This window comes from Sinocyclocheilus anshuiensis, unplaced genomic scaffold, assembly GCF_001515605.1.
Source record: "Sinocyclocheilus anshuiensis isolate Anshui unplaced genomic scaffold, SAMN03320099.WGS_v1.1 scaffold879, whole genome shotgun sequence".
NCBI lineage: Eukaryota > Metazoa > Chordata > Actinopteri > Cypriniformes > Cyprinidae > Sinocyclocheilus > Sinocyclocheilus anshuiensis.
In genome coordinates this window covers 446922-473411 of record NW_015546063.1, presented here as the reverse complement: position 1 = coordinate 473411, position 26490 = coordinate 446922, and the positions used below count along the sequence as shown (strand labels likewise).

The window sequence follows — 26490 nt, the reverse complement described above, 5'->3', positions numbered from 1 at the left end:
CATGGAGGGGGTAAGAGAAAAAGAAAAAGCCATTAAACCTTTCTGAAGACAATCAGTTCCCCTCAGAGATACATTCATATAACCCCTATGTTTCGAGCATAGTGAACAGTGATCTTGAATTTAAAATAATTTAATACTTTTTAAGGCCTTAAGTCCAGGGACTGCAGATGTAAAATAGCCTTCTGGCTAATTTTGACGCATTGTACATTTATGTATTATTGATGTGCATTGTCCCTGTCAAATAAACCTGAATAATAATAATAATAATAATTAGGAAAACTTTATTTAAGACATTTTAAGACTTTTTTAAGGACCCGCGACCAAGCTGATTGGAAGAAAAAAAAACACAGCACAAACCACTGATCTTTAATAGATATATATATATATATATACACTGAACAAAATTATAAACGCAACACTTTTGTTTTTGCCCCCATTTGTCAAACACCTTTGGAGACGGCTTATGGTAGAGAAATGAACATTCAATTCACGGGCAACAGCTCTGGTGGACATTCCTGCAGTCAGCATGCCAATTGCACGCTCCCTGAAAACTTGCGACATCTGTGGCATTGTGCTGTGTGATAAAACTGCACATTTTAGAGTGGCCTTTTATTGTGGCCAGCCTAAGGCACACCTGTGCAATAATCATGCTGTCTAATCAGCATCTTTATATGCCACACCCACACCTGTGAGGTGGATGGATTATCTCGGCAAAGGAGAAGTGCTCACGAACACAGATTTAGACAGATTTGTTAACAATATGTTTAGTGTATGTGTATATATATATATATATATATATATATATATAGATAGATAGATAGATAGATCAGTGGCACAAACTGGACAAGACTTCGGTGCCGTTTGGTTGTAACACAATGTCTTGTTGATTATTAGTTCAAGTAATAAGCCTTAAACCTGGAAGACGCTTAAATATTACATTTAACTAGAAAGTTAAAGCAAAGTTGACTACGAAACAAACGAGGAGACTGCCTCATTTCACAAGATCACCATACGCTACTCTCAAGTTTCAAACAGGCGTATAGGCTACATTAAACGTGTCATTTGAGGCTGTAAAACACAAGCCACGACGTTGTCATACAAACACAGTCACCTGTTTATAATACAGTGCGAGGAAAAACCGCGTGGACTCCTCCTTCAGAAGTGAGCTGTGCATGTGAACAGGTGAACGCGTCGCGCAGCTCGCGAGAGAAGCGCTGCTGCTGCTTATGAGAGTCAATCCACAGGTAAGAGTTACATCTCTGCTGCCTAACTGTGTACTTTTATTCATTTACATGCACATTTACAGGTTTTAATCTTATTTTTAAAAGATTAACGGTTTGCAAACTCTTAGTATGTAGCGACACATATAAACTGGGCAGCCACGTTTATATGAACTTCTCATTTCAAGTGCAATGCTGCACATTTTCCGTTGTTTCTTTGGTTTTACTAATACACTTGTTTCATGTCGTGTGAGAGATGGAACTTATTTATGTAACGTTTATGTGTTTACTATACCAATACGATTGATTCGTTTTTGTGGAAGACAATAAGGGTCGAAGCGTTTTTCATCTCTCTTTATGTCTGAAGTGCACAAACTTATGAAAACGATTTCTCCTAGGATTGAAACGGAAAAGCATGCTCAGACAGAGAAAGAGAGGCAAATCATTGGTCATGTGAGACTGTAGATGGAGATCTGCCATCAAAATCAGTTTCATTACAGTGGCATGATGAAAAGGAAAAAAAGACCAGACCTTGATGTTCTGATGACATTTTCTAAAACACGTTGCAGAAAAATAATGAAAGAACATAAAATATTAAATTGACGGGGTTTAACTACTACATGAATGACAAAGCTCAGTTTGTACATCAGCTACAGCCATAAATTACAATATAGGCTACTGACTATAAGGCATTTAAAGGGGTCATATGATGTTGCTAAAAAGAACATTATTTTGTGTATTTGGTGTAATGAAATGTGTTTATGCGGTTTAAAGTAAAAAAAAAAACATTATTTTCCACATACTGTACATTATTGTTTCTCCTCTATGCCCCGCCTTTCTGAAACGCGTCGATTTTTTACAAAGCTCATCGGTCTGAAAAAGCGAGGTGTGCTGTGATTGGCCAGCTATCCAGTGCGTTGTGATTGGCCGAATACCTCAAGCGTGAGACGGAAATGTTACTCCCCTCACCATACTGTTGATGCCATGTCCCGGCCGGAGCGACGAGACACGCGTTTAGTTGCATTGCATCGCGCGCGTAAACATAAAACCCTGTCTGCATTTGTGATCAGAGAAATGACAAACAACAAGTGCTACTCTACTGCCCAAAACTCGCGTTTGAATCATCAGTGGCAAATTCTTTAAATGAAAACGTACTTACGTGAGTCAGAACTGCCGGCATTTTAGTCTAACGTTACTCTCCCAGGATCAGTAAACAGTCCTCCATAAAATGTGCTGCACACATCTGGATATTTGGGTTAAACTGTTCTGGAACAGTGTTGTAAATACAACTTAACCACTGATTTGTAGTCGTGTCCTCTTTTGGAAGACCAAACAAAGTAGTTTCGCTTTCACAACGAAAAACACAGCGGGCTAGCGTGAGCGGAAGCCCCGGCTTAGAGTGAGCTGAGGCCGGGCTAGAGTGAGCTGAGGCGGTGGAATAGATCTTCTTTATGCACCAAGAGCTTGTAACACTCCAAAAAGAAAGGAAAAATTAAATCGCATCATATGACCCCTTTAATAATGTAATATATCTGGGCTCTCTGAGACCCCAAAGATAAGTAATGCAACATTTTGCATAGCTGATGCATTTAAGAAATGAATTTTGTTTTCTTATTGGTTGTCATTAGATTATAAAAAAAAAAATCTTGAAGTATCAGAGTATGTTAACTTTTTGATTATATTAAATGGGCATTGGAGTCTATCAAACACCAAACAGATCATTAGGGTTAAACTGTAAATTGAATTCTGTCCTTCCTTGCACTACTGGGAAAAGTGAGTATTCTTCAGCTTTCACCTTCAGAGACCTTCCATGTTCCAAAACAATTCCCAAGGGATAGCTTAAACACTGTCATAATTTGCTCATCCATATGTCATTTCCAAACATGTGTTTTCTTTCTTTTGTTGAACATAAAAGAAGATGTTTTGAGAAATGACTCTGTGTTTGTTGTCTTTACATTGGAAGTCAGTGGGTAGTGGGTACCAAAACAGTTTGGTCACCACAATTTATCAAAATATCTTCTTTTGTACTCTGCAAAATAATGAAGCTCATACAGGTTTAGAATTGATGACAGCATTTTCATTTTGATTGAACTACCCCTTTAACTTTCCTAGTGTATTCAGTCTTTTCACACAATGTGCTCATCACTGTGACAGCTGTCATTTGCTTGTGAAGTCCACAGTATAATTGGAGTTAATGAGTGTGATGTCACATGATGTCAAGAATGTGATTCTTTTTCATTCTAAATGTTTAGAAACCATTGAGACTGACACCGTTGTTTTGTCCAGTCACATCAGCATGGCATTGACCTTGAAGTGGTTTGGTCTGAATTAGTAAAATCTGATTTTTTACACTCTCCTACATTCCCGAAGGTCTAAATGTTTTTCCTCTGTTGCAGCTCTGTAGAAGTGTTTCACATTTCTTTTGTCAGAGTTGTCAAATGTGCATGCATGCTCTGAAGCCGATTACAGAATTGTTTGGACAGACATATAGTTTGTTGAATTAATGCCATAATCTATTTAAACATACATGTTTTAATGACTCTTAAGGGGTGTAAGCTGACAGTCAGACACAAGGCAAATTGATGCACAGCTAGAGTCATAAAGCATGGGAAATGGACCCTTTTTTGAGTATAGTTTTAATCAGCTCTCTGTTGACCTCTAGCTTCATTGCTGTGAGTGACAGTGAAGTTTAAAGACTTCCAGGAGTCCTAAACCTCTAAGAGGGCTTCAGGTTCTTCAGGCCTTGCTAGCTAATAGATGTTGGTAACTACATCAGTTGAGCAACCAACCCTAACATGAATGTGAATGTTAATGGATAGCTTTTTCCAGGTTTTATAGACCTAGTTGACCTAATAGCAGTGCCCACCTGCAAATCTTCCCTCCCAAACAGATACTCTTGAGATTAGTTTAAACCCATGTTTTGGAAATGCTAGATTACGTCTGAAGCCTCTGCAGTAATTACTCACAGCTGTAGGAAAAGCTGTCAAAACATATTCTGCGTATCTGTCTCTCATGATAGCTCTGCTGGCCACTCATTCTCTCTAGAGCCTTATTTAAAATGTCAGTCCTGTGATTGTTAGGATTTTCAAGGTTTTTGAAGCCGCACATGAGCAGTCTCATCAGTCAGCTGAGGTATTCTTTACTGTCAGACATGATGAAATGATTATGGAATTTGAAGTTCTGCATGCATATAAAGCTGAATTGGCAGAAAGAATTGACAAATATACACAGTACCTAAAGCCTGTGTGATTTCTTGCTGGTGTACTTAAATGTTTTTATTTAGTGAATTGCTATGAGCCACAATGCCATTACAGTCATAGGGAATATAATATTAATGTGCAGTCAGTGCCATATTTTGCATAGCATGTTGTAGTGAAGATTAAAGTACATGTATTTGGTAACATTTGGTAACATGTCAATACTAAAATACAAAAATACCATCATTTTGACTCCATTCACTAACCTCTGTTGCTCTACTAGGCTCTCTAAAACCAAACATGAACATACTTAACCCTATAAAGCAACCTTGTGTAGCCTGACATATGCAATATAGTCAGAGAAATCAGTTCACTGAGCACTTCAAATATTAAAAAAAATTTAAAAAAAAATTTTTTTGTTGAGTATCATATTTGACAATCAGGCTTTTATGGCCTATACAGTATGGTATAGTATATTTACACTCAAGCACACACTAATTCAGAAAAAATATGCAGATTGAGAAAATTGAGAAAGAAAGAAGAAAAAATATGCAGTTTGGTGCAGTTGCTGATATTTAAATGATAAAAAGTAAGCAATTCTGATTGCTTGTAATATAAATCAATAAAATCTTTATAAAAGAATAGCAGACTATAGAATAGCAGACAACTATATAAATGCATATAAATATCAGCAGCACTCTATATCTCCCAATAATATGGATTAGTAAGACGATATTTAAAATTTTAATTATGGGGGGGCAAAACATATAATTTAATGCAATACAATGATGGTTGAGAGTTCCTTCCTTGAACTTTCTCACAAGCCTGATGTATCATGTTTGATACTCACATTTTAAAAGGATTTTTCTAAAAAAAAAAAAAAAAATGATGTATGGATAATCAAGTAAACCTAACATACTTCAGTCCAGTAAGAGTTTATCTTGAAATATTACTAACAATGTAAAATATATTCTTACATATTTAAAATAATTTATAATAATTTATATTTAAAATATTTAGCAGCAGAAAGACGTTTTTAGAATTATACTAGAAGGTCTTTTACTTGCTAAAAAAATATAAAATATCAATCAGATGACAGATAGCATGTAGAAGTACGGTGTACAACAAAGTTTTGATCATGTTTATAATTTAGAGGCAATAGACATTCACATATTAAATAGGATACAGTAGGATTTATAGGGTTAAGTGCAATTACAAATAATTAAATATTAATAAATTACAATTTATTTGTTTAAATGTTTACTTAATTTAAAAATTACTTGAAATTTTAATATTGAGAATGGTGGAATTCTCCTGGTATTGGTATCAATTGCCCTAGTTTACCTCAGTGTGGGAAGTAATGTATCTCTATCCGGCATTCTAAGAGGAATGCAGGGAATTGTACAGTTCCGGAACATCACTCGTCACTCTACTGAACCTCCTGGAATGACCCTCTCAGGAAGACCTGGTCTTCTTCTCAGTCTTTCATTCTGTGGAAGTTCAAAAGTGATCATCAAGTGCAACATGAGGAATTCTGTAGCATGTAATTGGTTCTTTGATCATGCATATACTGTGTTTCCTCGGGACCCTGAGGCCTCAGGATTCTCCTCATCCTGCACGCACCAAATTAAAGAAACGTACTGCTATACTGTTACATGAAGGCACGGATTTGTGTGCATTAGGGATATCAGTTTTCTGGAATTTTCATAATATATTGTCATTTAATGATCTATAAATTATTTTTCATGATTTATTAATTAACATGAACATAAAAAACACGCACATTCTTAAAGGGATAGTTCACCCAAAAATTGAAAAGTCATGAAAAGCTGCTTCTTTTATAGCACTTCTTAGATATTTTTCACAGACTTCCAATGATTCCCTCTTATGCTCAGCCAACACTGACGTGATTGATGCGATAATATCAAGCATCAAACCCTGTCAGGGAGACTGATTGGTGATTGTTCTTAAATCAGGGATCTGCAACCTTTTTCAGGTCATACACCAGGCAAAGTTACTAAACTTTCACATGCCTTTTTGTTGTATGAGAAAGCAGCTTTTGCGTTACGTTTATATGAAAAAATGTCATGAGTTTAAGCAACAATAAAGTCTCAGTTTTCCTGACTGCCTGTACGATCACCAAATAACTAATTATAATAACTCACCAAATAACTAAAGTAATTTAGGCAAGGAAATGTTACATTTGGTGATCGTTTGATTTATCAGCGTAATGACATTAGATTAGCATAATCAACCAATTTATTAACTAATTAATTGAATGAATTTTGATTAACTTAAATGTGTTTTTGATTGTGTTTAATAGAAAAGGGAAGTATTAGGAAGTGCAGTAGCTCTGTGACTGAAGGTAAGCAGAGGTTTTAAGTTTACAGTTGGTTACTGTTTGGTCTTACTCCGGAAAAGCCAGAGGGAGTGAGCTCACTTGTTGAGAGCACTCGGGTTGTCTGGTTAGAGATTAACCTTGGTGATAGATGGTTTTTAAACCAAGCACAGGAGCCAGAGCCTGCAGTCCTGCATTAAAATTAAATTCAATATCTTTCTTACACCAAGCGATTATATACATACAGCAGGCATGCTCATATACCTGTAGTAGATGCCTATTGAACACTGAATACCAACGTCAGTTTAGTATCTTTATTTAGTGTGTAAGGAGTGTTTTGATATGTTATACATTAATATTGATCTCTGTAATATTTCATCTGTGTTCTAACGTAAACATATTGAACACTGTTTAAACTCTGATTTAAATGTTAACAAGATAACGCTATCTAGCTGACTGACAGGTAAAGTTTTGAGGTTTATATTAAATAAATAAAGGTTTATTGATTGATTGCATTTTTTGTTGTTGTTTATTTTAATATATTTTTGGTCCAGGTGGGCTAACAGAACAAATAATTATTGTTGAGTCCTGAATGTGCACTTCAATCTTAGGTATGTTCAGTAAATAACTAATGCTATTGGTGATAATAAAAATGCTTATGGTTTTCAGGAATGTTCATCATGGTGGGCATGGAATGGATGCATCAAAATATTAACTAAATTTTAAGAAATACATAACTCCTCCAGGGAAATATGGTGTTTTTATGTTTCCTTTCACCAAAGTCTTCAGTTCAGCTCAGCATCTCTTTTAAGTTTTTCCTTCTGTTCAGATTGTGAGATGTATTGGAAGGGAAGAGGGTGTGTGTGGTCAGAGAAAGCCAAAGCGTCACTGCCCTCCCCTCTGTACCCCTTAACCAGCTCAATGCCCCCTTAAAGAATGGTTCAGTGCATTCCGTCAGCCTGGAGACTGGCTCCCGCTTTCACACAGTGGCTTTCAGAGTGACAGCTGCATTTGAATAAGAATCGCTCCCCATTCACCACATTGCTGCGCTGAAGGCGGGGGAACTATTTTCCGTCCACTCTGATTGGCTAAAGCAGGTCCTTCTGTTTTTGTCCGGAAAGGCCAGTTGTGTCTATAAAGGTTTTTTTTTTTTTTTTGCATGCTTAACTTTACACACTCACACTTTTTTACACACCAGAATCTCTCTCTCTCTCTCTCTCTCTCACACACACACACTCACACACACACACACACACACACACACACACACACACAACCAGTCTCTCTCTTTTTGTCCCTCCAAGGGAGCTTTTCTGAGAAATCCCTTTCCAGAGGATAATTATGAACTTATGAGTTTGCGTGAGTACTGTATGTTTCTTGTATTTTACATATAAGGATTTAGGTAAAGAATCAGAGACTGTGCTTTGGTTGGTCTGTACAGATGCAGGTCATGTGCAGGTCAGGTCTGTTGCCTTGCCAGCCAGTTTTGGGGTCTGTAAATACTGTCTTCACCCTATTATTCACTTTATCTGTGTCTTTTGTCCTTCCTCTTTGATTTGACAGTGTCATCATGTTGTGCTCTTTATCTGAGAGGCATCATACCTTAGTGTGCTATGATGGTCTAGATTTGATTTTAAGTACTTTGATTTTTCATTTAATGTCCCATGTGACAATAAATTATTTTATTTAACAATATTTAAGCAGTTTAAATGTTTTCACATTGTTTCATAATCAAAAATGTGTACATTGTTTTTTTTACTAAAACAAAACGGTAAATTACTTGTGTGGTTATATTATATCTGTTAGTATTCAATTTCTTTTTTGGTTGAATGTATTTGTGGTATTTGCTGATATAGTATCAGTGAAACAATTTGTTCAGTATAGTAGTTGAGTGAGTGTGAGAGGATTCCGTAGCAGTGAAATATGGAGTGGAAGCTGTGTGGGAAACGGAGACCGCTGTATTGTGTGGTGGTGGAGCTGACCTGTCACTCCTCTCACCCACACACTGAAGAGCCTGCAGCCAGGGGCCCGGGGCTCCTCTCTTCAGATCACACTCATGGTCCCACCAGACAAAAGCTGGCTTCACACTCACCTCCTCATGTTTACCTCGCCTTAAATGTTCAATATTAATTTGTTGAAATATATATATTTTTTTAAGTAATGTATGATAACTTGTGTGCTGATTTAATTAATTTTATTAGATAATGTTTATTTATTTATTTTCATTTACTATATTTGACAGGTGTGTGCTCTTAGCCTCAGTCAGTACAGCATCACAAAGTGAACAGCTTGTACCCCTGAGATTCAGAAATACAGATATATAATTATATCTGAGATAAAGATATTATATTGTAGTAACATAAATGTGTGTGTGTAGAAACTGGGAGTGTCAATATAAGTACATTTAATTAACAATTCCTTGTAATTCCAGAAGTTTGTATTTTATTTCATAAAAACTGTAGTTATTGAGGGAAAATGAACATGAAAGAACAATACAAAATTGCATCTTGAGTGTGTTTTTATAGCATTTTAATTAACTTGCTTTAAAATATTAACAATAATTTGAATATTGATTATTAATGTTAATAATTAATTCTTAATTAAATTGCTGCACTTACCTTAAATTCTGAGTAAGTGCTGTTTTTTCCATTGATTGTGTAGTTAATGTAAACAAATAGTTAAATTTAGTACACAATATGGAACCATTAATGAACATTTTAAACAATATTCACAATTGTTTTTGTATAGTGAACAATTGAATGTTGTGAAAATGAGAACCTTTGAATTTCAAAAGCTTTGCAAGGGGAAGCCTCTATAATAAACTTACCATATTGCTATATTTTAATTCTAAGAATGCATTTTTCACAGTCAGATGCTGTTTGAATAATGTAAAATGCATTTTAAAGAGACATTAAACTTTTTTTTTTTTTTTAATCTGTACGAATAGCTTTACCTGATACTACATTTTGGTAGTCAGCTGAGCCAATTTGATCTTTTACCTTTTCTTATTTTTCATACTTTCAGGCTCCTGGAAATTAGCTGCCCATGATTGTTTGATAGCCCATGGTGATGGCCAGATATTTCACTGTTCTCCTTCTGGGTAAGTTGCATGGTAAATTTAACAGATTTCTGCATATACTAGAGTATGGTGGTCATGTCTTTACCTTCCAGATGTCAGATAAAAAGCTTAAGGTGGGATCATAAAATGACTGATGACAACACAGATGATCCCATGTGATTATCAAAGTTTGACTCTCCAGTGAGGTGAGCGGGGATAAGCTTCTTAAACAAAGTGAAGTTCAAATGCACAGTCCCCCACCAGCCCCCCCAACTGGGAGGTCTTTCATAGTAGCTTCCACGAGAGCCCTTTTCAACACAAAACAATCTAGACTTAAGCAAACGTGACATGACCATCCTGTTACCCCTCTCTCTTCTTTAGCATCAGTGCCTGCCCTTTCTCTCTCTGAAGAGAAGTAATCAGAGGCATTGTGTTTGCTTGTCCCTGTGTCCTTTTGTGTTTTATAATGAAAGGTATATGCATTATGGAGAGGAAACTAAACACCTGTGGCGAACTCTGCTAAACAAGGCAAGGAAAAGTTCTGTCGATGTTTGCACAACACTGAGAGATCACAAATCTCTGGAGCGACCACCCTAAACATGCACTGCTTTTCCATTGTTTTTTCAATGTAAGCATGCGCTAGGCAGTCTTGCATGACTTGCTGCTCTAAAAATGTGCCACTCAAGTTAAAATAAGCACGTCTCTAGGCTTTTGCGTTTTTTTCAATGCATTGCACTGCTACATGATAGAGAGTTGTGTTTGAATGTTGTACTCACGATTTTTGCAGCGTCTTGTGCATTACACACCATTTAACTGCTCAAGTTAAAAGAAGTTCAACTTTTAAAAAACTTGTCTCTAGACCTTGTCTCGCATCTTTTGCATTGCCTCAAATGACACAACGTTCTAAAACACACAATGCCAAGTTTTAAAAAGTTGCGTAAGTTAATAATTTAATGTGTCCCTAGATGTTACTTTTTCATTGTACTCCCCTGCATCTCTTTTTAAATTGCTTTTTTATGTAAACACCTGCTAGGTGGATGTTTTTGCCTGTGCTCGCATCTTTTGCAGAGTCTTGCGTGGCACATTCTAAAAATATATTTGGTTTATTTCACTGCCCTGCTTCTCATTTTAAAGACAAAAACACATTCTGTATTGTTTTTCTATATAAATATGCACTAGAAAGACATGTTTGACTATTGTGCTTGCGTCTTGCATCTTTTGCAGCTGCTCACGAATGACACAGTGTTCTAAAAATGCGACCCGCAAGTTAAAAGTAGTTCAACTTTTAAAGGCATCTCTAGACCTTGGGTTTTAATTCCACTGCCCTTCATCTCACATTTTTAAACACAAAAACTTTTGTGTAAAAATGCTGAAAAAGCATTTATAAACCTTCTGCTATTCAGTGCTAAATGTACTGAAATGATTCTGTGCTATAATTAACTATGCGCTATAATTAATAATTAGTTATTGCCATTAATTTGGTGTAAACACATTTACTTTTAGGTTAATACGAATCATATATAATTAGACACATGTAATTAGACTGATTATACATTCAGTGCTGTTTGCCTGCTGCACATTGATTGCACCGGTGGAAAGCAGGTAATAAATGTTTTATTAGTTAAGTGAGTTGTTTGAATGCTTTTTCTTAATCATGATAGCTCTAATTTGATGGGCTAACAGTTTTAACACATGCACCTGACATGTAGACCCGGTGCTCCTGCAGAGGATGCACATTTAAAATCCAGTCAATTTCACTCTGTGCTATATGTATTGAATCAAATGAAAGAGCGAAAACTGAACAAGATGTAGAGAAGTGGAGATTAAGAGTGGAGAGCAGGATTTCATTAGCGGGGTGCTTGACTGAGAATGGAATGAGTGCAGTGCTGAGGACGGCCATTAGTTTTGACATGTGAGGGAGAGGGGGATCAACACGCTCAGTTTGGCCCATTATTCTCATTGTAGCACAGCGCAGTTATCAGTGCATTTATTATTTATATGCTCAGTCATTTAGCTACATAACTAAATGTATATTCCCTGTTGAAAGTACTTCACTTAAAAGATTAAATGACTTGGATTGGAATGAATGGAAAAACACTGCAACATTGGCTCTGTTCCAAACCCCAGTGAGTTGCCTACCCAGACGGCATGTTTAGACATCATACTGTAGGTCCGCTCCCAATGTAAGGCTGTTCTGAACAGTAAAATGATGCAGCTGTAGTTGGAGCAATAGTCATGTGGGTAGCACTCCAGTATATGTTGTGGCTGTGCCTTAGGTGACCCAAAATTAAGTTTTAAGCTGCGTCCAAAATTTCATTCTGTCTGAGTAGGTGCTGAACGAACAAACTTTGCGACTGTTACAATAGGGATTCTATGTCCCAGGTGAAGCACTCTTAAATGTATTAAAAATGTACTTGAAATTCATATAGTATATTTATAGAACAATTTTACTCCTAACATGTTTACTTGAAGTGCATTAAAAAATTATTAAATTACATTTTAATATATTGTTTTATGTATTTTAGTATACTAGAAGTATGTTGGTATAAATATATGCTTAGTTACGCTTTTAAGCCTTAGGTGACCCAAAATTAAGTTTTAAGCTGCGTCCAAAATTTCATTCTGTCTGAGTAGGTGCTGAACGAACAAACTTTGCGACTGTTACAATAGGGATTCTATGTCCCAGGTGAAGCACTCTTAAATGTATTAAAAATGTACTTGAAATTCATATAGTATATTTATAGAACAATTTTACTCCTAACATGTTTACTTGAAGTGCATTCAAAATTTATTAAATTGCATTTTAATATATTGTTTTATGTATTTTAGTATACTAGAAGTATGTTGGTTTAAATATATGCTTAGTTACGCTTTTAAGATATATGTTAACACAAGTATACTTTTTGTGAAATTTTAGTGTATTTACAGAAAACATACTTTTTCTTAAAGTATATTTTGTTTACTTTGTTTAAGAACATAATAAAATGATACAGCTTTAAAGTATATGTATCTTATTTATAACCATATGTAGACCTTCTGCAATATATTTTAAATATTTATGTAATGAACATGTGCTTCAGCCTACTTTTCAAAAGGAAGATATCTTGAAAAACATTTTTACCATATTAATGTATTCTATAAAGTATATTAATTCACTCACACAAATACATTATAGCTAGGTCTATAAAATGTGCAAATGCATTCTTACATTGTACCAACTCATAATGTATTATAAATATAATTTTGTCAACTATGCCTTAGTAATAAGCATACTTAAAATCAATAAGTTGTTTGGTTTTATTTGCTTGTACTTGTAAAAGAATACTAGGCGTTTTGTGGAAGCTCAGGCGTGTACAAGCACGTCTGAGCTTCCGTTTACCAGTTCTGATGTGCGTGTGTATGTGCGTCGATGGATGTGAATAAAAGTCTAAATTAAAACTGTTAAGTCATATAGAGCGATTGTGTCTCTTCAGAGGACTTGGAAGAAACCACTCGATTCATATGGATTACTTCTGCGATGTTTTTGTCTGCGATTAACTTTTTGAAAACGTGAACATTTTTGGTGACTTTCAGTGGAGGGACATACATCATTAAAATATCTCCGTTTTTGTTTTGAAGATGAAGGAAAGTCTTAAAGGATTTGGAACAACATGAGGGTGAGTACTTGATTACAGAATTTAGAATTTCCTTTTTTTTTTTTTTTTTTTAACTGTTCACTGGTTGAACTGTTAAAGTAAATAGAACATTCATTGTTACATCTTAATTTTTCCCAGTGTCTATGTGTGTAGATTTGGAACCTCAGTGTTTTGTGACTCTTGGTAAGTTCTGTTAGTTGTCTTTTTTTTAAGCGCAGTAGTTACATTCAATTTGACCAATCAGAGCCAAGCTTTTCAAATCGACTTTGCAGGTAATGGTCCAATCATGATGGTAACATGTTTTTAGCAGAAATCATCCCAGTTTCGCTTTATTTCATTTTCTTGACTAGAAAACCAGGTCAGCTCATGCGTCCCGTGAACAACCTATTAGGTGACAGATGAAGATATTGCCCGCAGAAACACTCCTCCTTGGTGGTAAGTTTTTACTAGCCATTTGTTTAAAGGGGTCATATGATGTTGCTAAAAAGAACATTATTTTGTGTATTTGGTGTAATGCAATGTGTTTATGCGGTTTAAGGTAAAAAAAAAACACATTATTTTCCACATAATGTACATTATTGTTGCTCCTCTATGCCCCGCCTTCTGAAACGTGTCGATTTTTGCAAAGCTTATCGGTCTGAAAAGCGAGGTGTGCTCTGATTGGCCAGCTATCCAGTGCGTTGTGATTGGCTTAATGCCTCAAGCATGTGACAGAAATGTTACACCGCTTACCATACTGTGATGCCGTCTCCCAGCACGACGATACAAAACCAATAAAACCCATTACAAATGAGGCATTTGTTGCATCCAGGAGACTTTAGTCTTTGCAACTTTACAGATCTTCTTTATGCACCAAGAGCTTGTAACACTCCAAAGAGAAAGGAAAAATTGAAATCGCATCATATGACCCCTTTAATTAACTTTAAGCTCACTTCTGAGTTTTTCCTAGGCGGATAGTGCTAGTGTGCATTTGCTAAAGTTAGTTAACACATGGAATGCTAACGTTAACCGCTGTAACACACTAACACTTACTAGCTAGTTATCTAGCTATATGCTATATGGTTGCTTAAAGTCTACATAGTGGCATTTGTCTGTCTTATAACAACTATAAAATAATTGTCCAATGTATTGACAGAAAGAATAATGTGCCATTACAGCATGTACACCATTAATATAAATAGGGATGCTTTTAAGAGAGAAGACATCTGAAACTGCTAATGCTGAGAAGCTTTTGATTACAATGTACCTGGTGGGTAATATACTCTCATTGTTAAAAAGAAAACAAATCACTAATCATCATTTGCCTGCCTTTTTTTATTTGTTGTTTTCAGAACAGCTGCTGTTGCAATAGAAGGCAAATTGAAATCAGATCAGAAAGACAAGCAAAGAAGAGAGTGGTAAGTATGTTTTAATCATATCAATGAATCTCACGTTTAATTCTGGCTGACATATTTCCTAATAAAGTGGCTGTTGGGACTCTGAGTGTCATGCTAACTTTGGATTCAGCACTTCTGGTGTAGAGATGTTAGGCCTCTTCTAACCGTATGTTCAGTGTAACACAGAATATTGGATGGTGACGACATAAAAACAGACGCTCATGTCAAACTTGATGAGGATTTAGTCCAAGCTTTGAAAGGTAAACTGAGAACGGTTAAAGAAATTCTAATGCATATCTATGCAAATTATAATACATATAGGCAAATTGAAATCAGATCAGAAAGACAAGCAAAGAAGAGAGTGGTAAGTATGTTTTAATCATATCAATGAATCTCACGTTTAATTCTGGCTGACATATTTCCTAATAAAGTGGCTGTTGGGACTCTGAGTGTCATGCTAACTTTGGATTCAGCACTTCTGGTGTAGAGATGTTAGGCCTCTTCTAACCGTATGTTCAGTGTAACACAGAATATTGGATGGTGACGACATAAAAACAGACGCTCATGTCAAGCTTGATGAGGATTTAGTCCAAGCTTTGAAAGGTAAACTGAGAACAGTTAAAGAAATTCTAATGCATATCTATGCAAATTATAATACGTATAATATTTTGAAACACCATTAAAAACCACTGAATAATTATTTTTCCTTTCACAGACCCTGTGATGAAGAAATTTAAAATACCACAGTGTCTGAATTGCAAGCCCTCAGATGCAGGAAATGCAACAAGTCGTAGTCAAAGTGATCCTCCACTTGAAGATGAAGATGGTGACAATTGAAATGTTCTGTTTCTTTGTTTGGTTTAGCCATTTGCAGGTTTAACTTGAGTTTGAGACACAAACAAAGAAAATGCACTTTATTCACTTCTGTGCTTTGTTGTTTTTCTGTAACTTCTTTGTGTGTGCAGAAAATTGCATTGTGATTCATTTTTATTGAGTGATGGAATATTCATAGTGTACTTTCCAGTAATACAGGTATGACAGAAATGTTCTACAAATTGAATGAAGTAGTTCTGTTATAGCATTTCGCTGATCTTTATTTTAATTTATTATCAATCAATCAATCAAACTTTATTTATAAAGCACTTTAAAAACACAGAAGTGGCCAAAGTGCTGTACAGAAAAATACAACTCATACAACACCTAAAATACAACTAAAACACATTAAGATAGCATAGAAAGCTAAAATAAATAACCAAATATCAACATCAGGTGTCAAAAGCCAAGGAGAAAAGATGTGTTTAAGAGACGATTTAAGTAAAGATAATGAAGAGGCCTGTGTAATGGGCAGAGGCAAATCATTCCACAATTTAGGAACTGCCACAGCAAAGGCACGGTCCCCTCTAAGCTTACGCTTTGTTTTGGGCACATTCAGGAACAGCTGATCAGACTACAGACTATCTTTTCGATATAATTATTTTGGTCAATTGTTTATATATACTGCTGTACTTTTTAAATGTACTCAAGGAATGTATTGTTGTAATGAACACAATATATATTACATTAAAGTTTTCTAGATTTGAAAGTGTGTGTAGATGTGTCATTTTAATTTAATGGTTTAATATACCATTTTAGAATTCTGAAAAATAGCTTTATAACAAACTAATAGTGTGATGCATTTCTAATGAGCTGAAATGCTATAAATGGGGGGGGGGGGGGTTTATCTATAATCTCAATTTTTTTCAGAAAAATGGCAATTATCACCTCAACGTGTGTGACAATTTATAGCATGGTAAAATAAACATGAAAACATGACTTCATTCAAAAACTGGAAAAAAGTGGATGGCATGTCACAGGTCAATATAAAAATCTGAATGAGAGGAAGTTTGTTTATTTATTTGCTTCCTTCATTCCATTTATGCCCAAGGTACACTAAAACTTTATAACGGAAGATGGACACCTGAATAAGTTTGTCCACGGCTTCCCAGGAATTCAAGTGCTAATCATCAGAGATAACATGGACTTGTGGTTTACAGTATTTTTCTGGCACAAGAACAAGTTCATTATCTGAAGCTGTGGGCTCTGTGCCCATTGTACTCTTCTTGACTCGATGTAGGTCAGTGAGACTGTGTTAATGATTGTACAAGGAATATGATCAAGGTGTGTGAGCATGAGCTATTGTAATGGAATGTCTCTATGTGTCTTACAGCATGTGTACTTTGTGAACTCTGGCCTATTTTGGAAAAAACTGCATGTAGACAAAATCTATAGGTCTGCCAGCTTTAGGGTGCATGCACTCCTTCATAAGCCCTTTATTGTACTATTATCAGTTCGATCTGGATATGGAGGAATTGTAGTTGTGATCAGACTTAAACTACTTCAGTCTGTGTGCATTGAATTTATTTAATACATGAGTTTCACAATTTGAGTTGAATTACTGAAATAAATTAACTTTTCCATGACATTCTAATTTATTGAGATGCACCTGTTTTCAATTGTGATTGTTTGACTTTAAACAACAATAGCTGCCTTGCTTTGTCTGTACCTGCAGGTTCACTATCTGATTTTCCTTCACATTCCAGTTCTGGGTTTGACAGTGCATTGTCTATGGTAGCCCACCTTTTATTCCTGAATTACAGTGCATAAGTCCACTTATTCATTTAGGCATCATAACATTATAATATACAGTATGAAAATTGGATATTCATATTGAGCACATATAAATATCCAATACTGACCAATAACTATAAGTTATAAAATCACTAATGTGGTCAGAAAAACGAAATGGCACTGAAATGTCATGCATCCCTAGTCGTCATAAGCATAATCATATTGATTGGAGACACATTAGTCTCTTCTGCTGTGGTCTCAGCTTCCTTGTTACATGCAGTGCAACACATGTGGTGGCTTGTCGTTAAATGTTTGAGGAATGTCATTGCTTAGTTACAGATGGGCATTTTGTAAGACCCGAGTGATATACTTTTACACCTGGAATTTTTCTCTTAATGAATGACATTTTCCTGGCTTGGCATTCCTGTACTGTTGTCACTTTGCAGATGCTCATCTGCCTCTGGAACTGGAGACGTTGTTGTGTCTTCAGCCAGATGTTTGTCTTGTATCCGTGTGTGTTGTAAAGTAAGAGAGTTGCGGTAGCTTATGTAGTTTATGGGTGTTAGAGAATGCCGGGGCAAACCGCCATATGCCTGCCTCGACATAAAAGATGCTTGTTTGTGATCTTGTTTATAATAATTGACATTCTGGAATGTATTTGTTTATTTATTTACTTATTATAACTATAAATAATATATTAAGATATTTTTGATGAAATCCAAGAGCATCATGACCCTGCATAGACAGCAATGTAACTACCACATTCAAGGCCCAGAAAGGTGGTAAGGACATCGTTAAAATAGGACATTTGTGGTTCAACCTTAATGTTATGAAGCAACGAGAATACTTTTTGTGTGCAAAGAAAACAAAAATTAAGACTTTATTCAACAATTTCTTCTCTTCCGTGTCAGTTGACACACGTTCATGAGTGATAAGAAGTCACAGCCAATAAGAGTGCCTGTTATTGTGTGACGTCAGTCAATGATCGCTCACTGAAGAGTAGGGAGCATCAAGTGTTCTGAGGCTGAACAAAGAACGATAATTTTCCATAAGGTGGACATTTATTTCGTGAGTCATTGAAACAATACCACATCTATACAAATGTCCACAACCTGTGCCTAAACAAGAAATGCCCTGTTGTCTGACTGTGCTGTCAATTGCTGTCAATTGCTGTTAATTCTCAATCACTTATTAAAATCTGGAACTGAATCCTGCCTCCGGTGTCCTTACCGACACACCAGTGCGAACACAAACCCACTTGAACTAGTGCACATTCAATTCTAAAGAATCCTTTTCCACATTTGGTCCTTCGAGCCGGATGAGTGTTTACACTGGACTCAAGATGTCAGAACCTCTAGAATATCAAGGTGCACGGCCTAAACGTTAAGTTCGCCCGCCAACATATCTCCAAGATTTCGAAGTTCAGTATCCAGGGAAACCTCAAGTTACTGTACCTTTCACACAGACAGCACAGCAGACACGTGGGCAAGAAGATTACCAGCCAGGTGACATGACAGGTGCTGGTCTGCAAGGTTCCAGAGATTACAGCACAGAAGGGGGAGCCGAAGGGGGAACACATAATTCTTTAGAGGTAACAGGTCCACAAACAGAGCCATGGTACCTTTATCACCCACTTGAACTAGTGCACATTCAGTTCTAAAGAATCCTTTTCCACAATGAGAGTACCACGATGCATGCGTGTAGTGCTGCTGATGCAGTAGCCAGCGTTCTGTCGTAGAACACGCATGTGCTGTGCCTTGCTTGCAAGCAGAGGTTATTTTTGTTTTCTTTGCGCACAAAAGCTATTCTCGTAGCTTCATAAAATTAAGGTTGAACCACAGATGTCACATGGACTATTTTAACGATGTCCTTATACCTTTCTGGGCCTTGAAGGTTCAGTTGCGTTACTGGCATGGTCAGAAAGCTCTCGGATTTCCTCAAAAATATCTTAATTTGTGTTCCGAAGATGAACGAAGGTCATACGTGTTTGGAACGACATGAGGGTGAGTAATTAATGACCAAATTTTAATTTTTTTGGGTGAATTAAACCATTAAGAGGGAGTAATCCACTTCTTACTGATGTTCATCCATTTTTCTATAGGTGTTGCCTATTTATCTCTCTTTCCCTCTATCAGTCTTTTCCACATTTGTTTTGACACTTTGAAGGAGAAAAAGAATGTGTGGAGGCTCAATGACAGACTATGGCAAAACACAGTCAAAACCTATTCTTGCCTACAACTCAAACCCCAAACACACACACTTATGGTCATGTTTTCGCCCTTGCTTGTCAGAACATGAGAAGTCATGAAGAAAAAGTGTTAAATGCATCCTTTGCCTCAGGGAATCTGTGATGGAGGATGCATCGGTGTAAGGTCTCATAAGGCAGAAAACTCTTTGTGGAGAAATGGTGTTTTCTGGTGTGTGTGGCCTGTATAGACTAAATAACACTCTGTTTATGAAAGTTCCTCAGACGCCCATCCTATAATTAGCAACCTGAACTCTCAACAGATTGGCTTTGAAATACCCCCATCTACTGTACTTGGAAAACTAGCAAGATTGTGAACGAAAGGTATTTGAAAAGTTTTTTTATGGGAATCCCCAGCTTACACACTCACAAATATAATAAACCGTACACAAACACCTACGTAGAGGTCAACATTCCCTTGAGAGATGTAATTGTAAATTCCATTGGGTATGCAACCAGAGCTTATGCTAGACCTGTAGAGAAATGTATTTAAAAAAAAGTGTAGTGTTATTTATTGTATACTATGTGTTTTGTTATTTTTTTTACGTTTTATAACTTTTTTTATTATTAAAATTGTATAAACCTATAAGCACTGATTGAGTCCTGGTTTCAGATGTTTAGCGTACAGGTGTAACTACCTACAGTGGGTATGGAAAGTATTCAGACCACCTTCAATTTTTCACTCTTTGTTATATTGCAGCGCAACCAGAGCTTATGCTAGACCTGTAGAGAAATGTATTTAAAAAAAAGTGTAGTGTTATTTATTGTATACTATGTGTTTTGTTATTTTTTTTACGTTTTATAACTTTTTTTATTATTAAAATTGTATAAAACTATAAGCATTGATTGAGTCCTGGTTTCAGATGTTTAGCGTACAGGTGTAACTACCTACAGTATATCATGACTGTTTACCCAGGGAGAGTCGGATGTGTGCGGACACACATTCCAAAGATCAGGACATTTATTCCTTCATTATGTGTAATTTTACAGTACGTGAGTTAAGCAGAAAGCCTTTCAATGCCCTCACACACTGTTTAGCACCTTGACGCAATCAAATGGAATTTATGGTGCTTGTTTTCATTTTTTTTTTTACTGAGAAGTGGCCAGGTTTCCATATTGTTATGAACTTTGTAGGCTTATCTGCACTCTTGTGCAAAGAACAGTGTTATGAGTAACTACCTACAGTATATCATGACTGTTTACCCAGGGAGAGTCGGATGTGTGCGGACACACATTCCAAAGATCAGGACATTTATTCCTTCATTATGTGTAATTTTACAGTACGTGAGTTAAGCAGAAAGCCTTTCAATGCCCTCACACACTGTTTAGCACCTTGACGCAATCAAATGGAATTTATGGTGCTTGTTTTCTTTTTTTTTTTTTTACTGAGAAGTGGCCAGGTTTCCATATTGTTATGAACTTTGTAGGCTTATCTGCACTCTTGTCCAAAGAACAGTGTTATGATTTACTGATTATATGCCTAGTGATATATTAAAGTATCGCCCATCAATAAATGAATGGTTGGATAAGGAGAAATTAAACTTTACCTGCATACATAAAGTACACTCACATAAAGCAATACAGCAAATCTCGGTAGCGTGATTGTTTATATCACTGCAAAATCTAAACTATATGATCTCCCTGCTTGTATCGTCACAAAATGTAAACTATATTATCGACCAGCTCTAATCTGCTAAATGTGACTATAATCCATGAGGATATTAATATTTATATTATAAACAATAACATCATGGTTTTCTGTAAAGCTGCTTTGAAGCAATGTGTATTGTGCAAAAGTACTTTATAAATTAATTTGATGACTTCACATACTGTGTATTTGTATTTTATATTATTGTATTTTAAAGTCAAATGATAAATTCCTGTTAATGTATTCAAATAAATGCACCAATCTTCTGGCGGAAACTAAATAAGTAATAATTATTTTTGTGTTATGTCTGAAAACTGATATTAAAATTGATATTTGTGTTATGTCTGAATGGCTGATATTAAAATTCCACTCTCTTTTGTCTATATAAATTAAAATGACAACATTAAAAACTAAAATCGATCATTTTAAATGCTACAAGAGAATTTAGACATCAAAATATTATCAGTGTTAATAAATTATTGGTGTTTTTAAAGGTTAGCGTTAAGAGAGTGATGACGGCAAATTATGGTAATTTACTGTAAATATAAAAATAGAGGAAATATACAATATTATCTGATCTAACATTGTGTATCCCTCTAACAGTAATTAAGATTTTTCTGAATGCATAACATTCTTATAAAATCAGCATCAGAAATGCACTTGTTTTTCTAACAGTCTCTCACTCATATCTGACTTCCGCTTCATTTGCTCATTCTGTCATTATTCTGTGTTGAGATGATGGCATTATTATTCAGAGTGAGTGGTGTGTGAAAAATGTTTCAACTGAGGGGCCCAAAGATTGACCAGGACATTGCCTTTCCAAAAGACTCAGCCCCTGACCACCGAGACCTGTCTGTTGTAATGATAAAGCAATGATAAAGAGGTCAGACACATTGAGATATATCCTGCATGGTTATGCATGCCAAATCTTAAACCATTATGAGCTGGTATCATTTGAGGGTGCGGTTACGTGCTAGTCCTCTGTAATGACAGTTCCACAAAGTTAAAAATGTATGTTTGAAATCCATGTAAGACCGCCCACACATCTAGATTTGACAATGTCTGATAACGCTATGATTAACTGTGGATTTTGAAAGGCAAACGCAGTGAATTTTGAGCCCTGTCTTTGCAGAAGTAACCATGTGGAACAAAGCCAGTTATTTTCCTGACTCAATGAAAAACTAAACCCTCAGTCTTTGATTCTGCCGCCTGGGTGGGACCGTGAGCTGCATGAGATCATCAAACAGAAGCAATGCCATCCAATCTTTGGCTGTCATGTGTGGTGTTCTAGAAAGGAAAGCGTGGTGTGGGTCAGGAAGAACTGATGCATGAGTTTTTACTTTATCTTGCTGTGGATCAATTGCATTCACCACTCCCTTAGAAACAGGTACATTCCAGTCACACGATTGTGGACTTTGTAGGATATTTGGTCGTCTTAAGTGAAATTTGTAATCGTAGGGAATGCATATGAATATGTCCAAAAGGCACTGCAAAAAGCATAGGAAACGTGTATATCAGAAGTCACTTTGCAGCAAGTAGAAAGGGACATTTATCCACAAGTAATTGTGCAACACCTTAAGTTTGACTATAATAAACATACATGATGAGATGCAGCCCATATTACACATAACAGCAAATATTTTTCACAAATATTTATTTATTTATTTAAAATGTATTATTATTCAAACAAATTGTATTTAGCTAATGACCTCCACTTCCTGTCTGTGTCCTCTCAAGTTCTTCCAGTTGTGGCTCAGGAGCTGCCCTCCACCCCACATGGCTGCATGGAAGGCAGCTGTTACCCGGCAACGGGAAACCTTCTGATTGGCCGAGCTATTAACCTGACCGCCACCTCCACCTGTGGCCTGGATAGGCCTGAGCAATACTGCATTGTCAGTCATTTGCAGGTAAACCCAATAGTATTCCTGAACCGTTGTTTCTCTTTCATATAGACACAGAAACATGATCTCATGCTGTGTAAACCATGCTCTCTGCTCCTGTTTGTATGGCCTTGCCCTGTGGTCACGCAAATTATTTGTCATATGGAGATAGATGTGCTCATGCACGCAGGCCCTTTAGAAGTTTTATTTTATTTTTTATTTTTTTAATGTGAGGTAAATTTGCATACATGAAAACTTACCATTCATCAAAATATCACTGTTGTTGATTTTAGTTAAACATAGTTTTTCTGTCATGGCAGGGATTTTCCATTGGCAATGTTAGGACTTTCATTAAAAAGATTGTTCACCCAAAAATCTGTCATCTACTAGTTCATCTAACTGTTCCTTCACAACTTTATTAAAACTGTTTGTTTGGTCGGCACCAATAGCCTCGTGGGCAGCGCATTGACATGTAGTGCCATTGCGCTTCGGGCGTCCTGTGTTTGAGTCCCGGCTTGTGGACCTTTCCCGATCCCATCCCCCCTCTCTCTCCCACTTCGCTTCCTGTCTCACTACTATCCTATCAATAAAAGGCAAAAACGCCAAAAATAAATCTTTAAAAAACTGTTTGTTTGGTCGCCACAATATATGTGATTTCATTTAATTTTTTTACTATCCTTGTAGGGACTTTTGGTCCTCAAAATGAAGGCAAAACCTTACACCGCCCCCCCCCACACACACACACACACATACAGTATATACACTTGCACACTTGTTAGATACTGTACACGTTGCTCTCTTACACGTGTGTTGCTCAGTATGCCACACCTCTTTCACTGAAGCAAAATCTGCGGCCTAAGGCTTTTCTCTGTTCGATGCATGTGTGATTTAAAAGATTTTGTATTCATCTACCTCTGTTTGCTTTTCCTCTTTTATCATGAATCACTACTCCTCCCTTTTCCTCCAGGTGTCTATAAAGCACTCTTTTCTGCCCTCATATGTATTTTCATTGACTGTTTAATGTTCTATGAATGTCTTTTTGAAATGTTTGGTGTTCTTTTAGGTTGTATGTATGTTCCTCTCATTAAAGCGTTTTGGGTGCATAAAATTGACAAACTGTTCAAACTGCCTGGAGGCACCATACATCCTAGACAGGGAGAGTTAACACCCGTTTTGTCCTCAGCGCAGGTGTTACCTGTCAGCGGTCTGACAATTTGTTTGTCAGTAGGGTGTCTGCAGAGTTCTCCACATTTCTGTTTGTGATGTGATGTATCTGTCAAGAGTGTCAAATGGAAATGCTAGTTTTAATTGACTGTGCTGTTATTTATTATTCATATCAAAAAGCAAAGTAATAATTGTGATTCTTGATCCATATTTTTTACCCTTTTTTTACATTAAAAGATTTATACCTTTCAGCCATCTAAACATACTATAGGCCAGGGGTTTTCAAACTTTTTGATGCCAAAGACCTGCATTATATGAATATGAATGCATGAATGAATGAAGAAATGAATGAATCAGGATGGATGGATGAATGAATATAAATGAATGAAAAAATTAATAAGTCTGGATGAATGAATGAATGGATGAATGAATGAATGAATGAATGAATGAACGAGTCCCGGCTCCCGATCCCATCCCCCCTCTCTCTCCCACTTCGCTTCCTGTCTCACTACTATCCTATCAATAAAAGGCAAAAACGCCAAAAATAAATCTTTAAAAAACTGTTTGTTTGGTCGCCACAATATATGTGATTTCATTTAATTTTTTTACTATCCTTGTAGGGACTTTTGGTCCTCAAAATGAAGGCAAAACCTTACACCGCCCCCCCCCACACACACACACACACATACAGTATATACACTTGCACACTTGTTAGATACTGTACACGTTGCTCTCTTACACGTGTGTTGCTCAGTATGCCACACCTCTTTCACTGAAGCAAAATCTGCGGCCTAAGGCTTTTCTCTGTTCGATGCATGTGTGATTTAAAAGATTTTGTATTCATCTACCTCTGTTTGCTTTTCCTCTTTTATCATGAATCACTACTCCTCCCTTTTCCTCCAGGTGTCTATAAAGCACTCTTTTCTGCCCTCATATGTATTTTCATTGACTGTTTAATGTTCTATGAATGTCTTTTTGAAATGTTTGGTGTTCTTTTAGGTTGTATGTATGTTCCTCTCATTAAAGCGTTTTGGGTGCATAAAATTGACAAACTGTTCAAACTGCCTGGAGGCACCATACATCCTAGACAGGGAGAGTTAACACCCGTTTTGTCCTCAGCGCAGGTGTTACCTGTCAGCGGTCTGACAATTTGTTTGTCAGTAGGGTGTCTGCAGAGTTCTCCACATTTCTGTTTGTGATGTGATGTATCTGTCAAGAGTGTCAAATGGAAATGCTAGTTTTAATTGACTGTGCTGTTATTTATTATTCATATCAAAAAGCAAAGTAATAATTGTGATTCTTGATCCATATTTTTTACCCTTTTTTTACATTAAAAGATTTATACCTTTCAGCCATCTAAACATACTATAGGCCAGGGGTTTTCAAACTTTTTGATGCCAAAGACCTGCATTATATGAATATGAATGCATGAATGAATGAAGAAATGAATGAATCAGGATGGATGGATGAATGAATATAAATGAATGAAAAATTAATAAGTCTGGATGAATGAATGAATGGATGAATGAATGAATGAATAAGAATGGATGGATGGATGGATGGATGAATGAATTGTTGTTTCCTAAATAAAATAATTGGCTTTTGAAATGGAAATATTTATTTGATTCATTTCCTTTTTTTTCCTACCCCCATAATAATGTTGCATGAATAGACTTAGCATAATGAGAAATATTTTTATTTCAAGGCCACGTTTAAAAAAATATTTTGCTAAACTTAAATATAACAACTTAAATATCTTAACCCTAAAAAATCTTAATGTAATTTAATTGTGGCATCTTTTCTTTGTAAAAATAACTATTTAGACATATCCAGGTCATTATTTTTATAAATATAAGTTTAAACTTAACCATCTTGACTATCCTTATCATTATGTGTATATTCTTGCATCAAAAAATGTATCCTCAACTAGATTGGGATGCCACAAATATTAGAAAGTGTCTTTCTTTATCTCTATTATCCCTTATTTCAGTCCTCGCACTTAAATTGTGTGAATCCACAGAGCTGTTAAAGGGGTCATATGATGCTCTTTTAAAGATCATTATTTTGTGTATTTGGTGTAACAGAATATGTTGACATGCTTTAATGTTCAAAAAACACATTA

At 36.0% G+C, this 26490-nt stretch overlaps 1 protein-coding gene and 1 long non-coding RNA gene across 2 annotated transcripts in view; both read left to right on the top strand.

The window, feature by feature from the left end:
* Positions 1-1159: 1159 nt before the first annotated feature.
* LOC107699593 (laminin subunit beta-1-like) overlaps positions 1160-26490 on the top strand; it is a 47450-nt gene continuing 22119 nt past the window's right edge. The window contains exons 1-3 of the mRNA XM_016500902.1: positions 1160-1244; positions 9780-9855; positions 23062-23231. Of these exons, the coding sequence (XP_016356388.1) occupies positions 9819-9855; positions 23062-23231 (207 nt within the window). The 5' untranslated portion in view covers positions 1160-1244; positions 9780-9818. The remainder of the gene's footprint in view (positions 1245-9779; positions 9856-23061; positions 23232-26490) is intronic.
* LOC107699594 (uncharacterized) lies at positions 13445-16363 on the top strand. Its single transcript, XR_001635469.1, has 5 exons — positions 13445-13469; positions 13587-13631; positions 13799-13883; positions 14780-15084; positions 15540-16363. It is a non-coding gene; the product is annotated as an uncharacterized LOC107699594 (long non-coding RNA).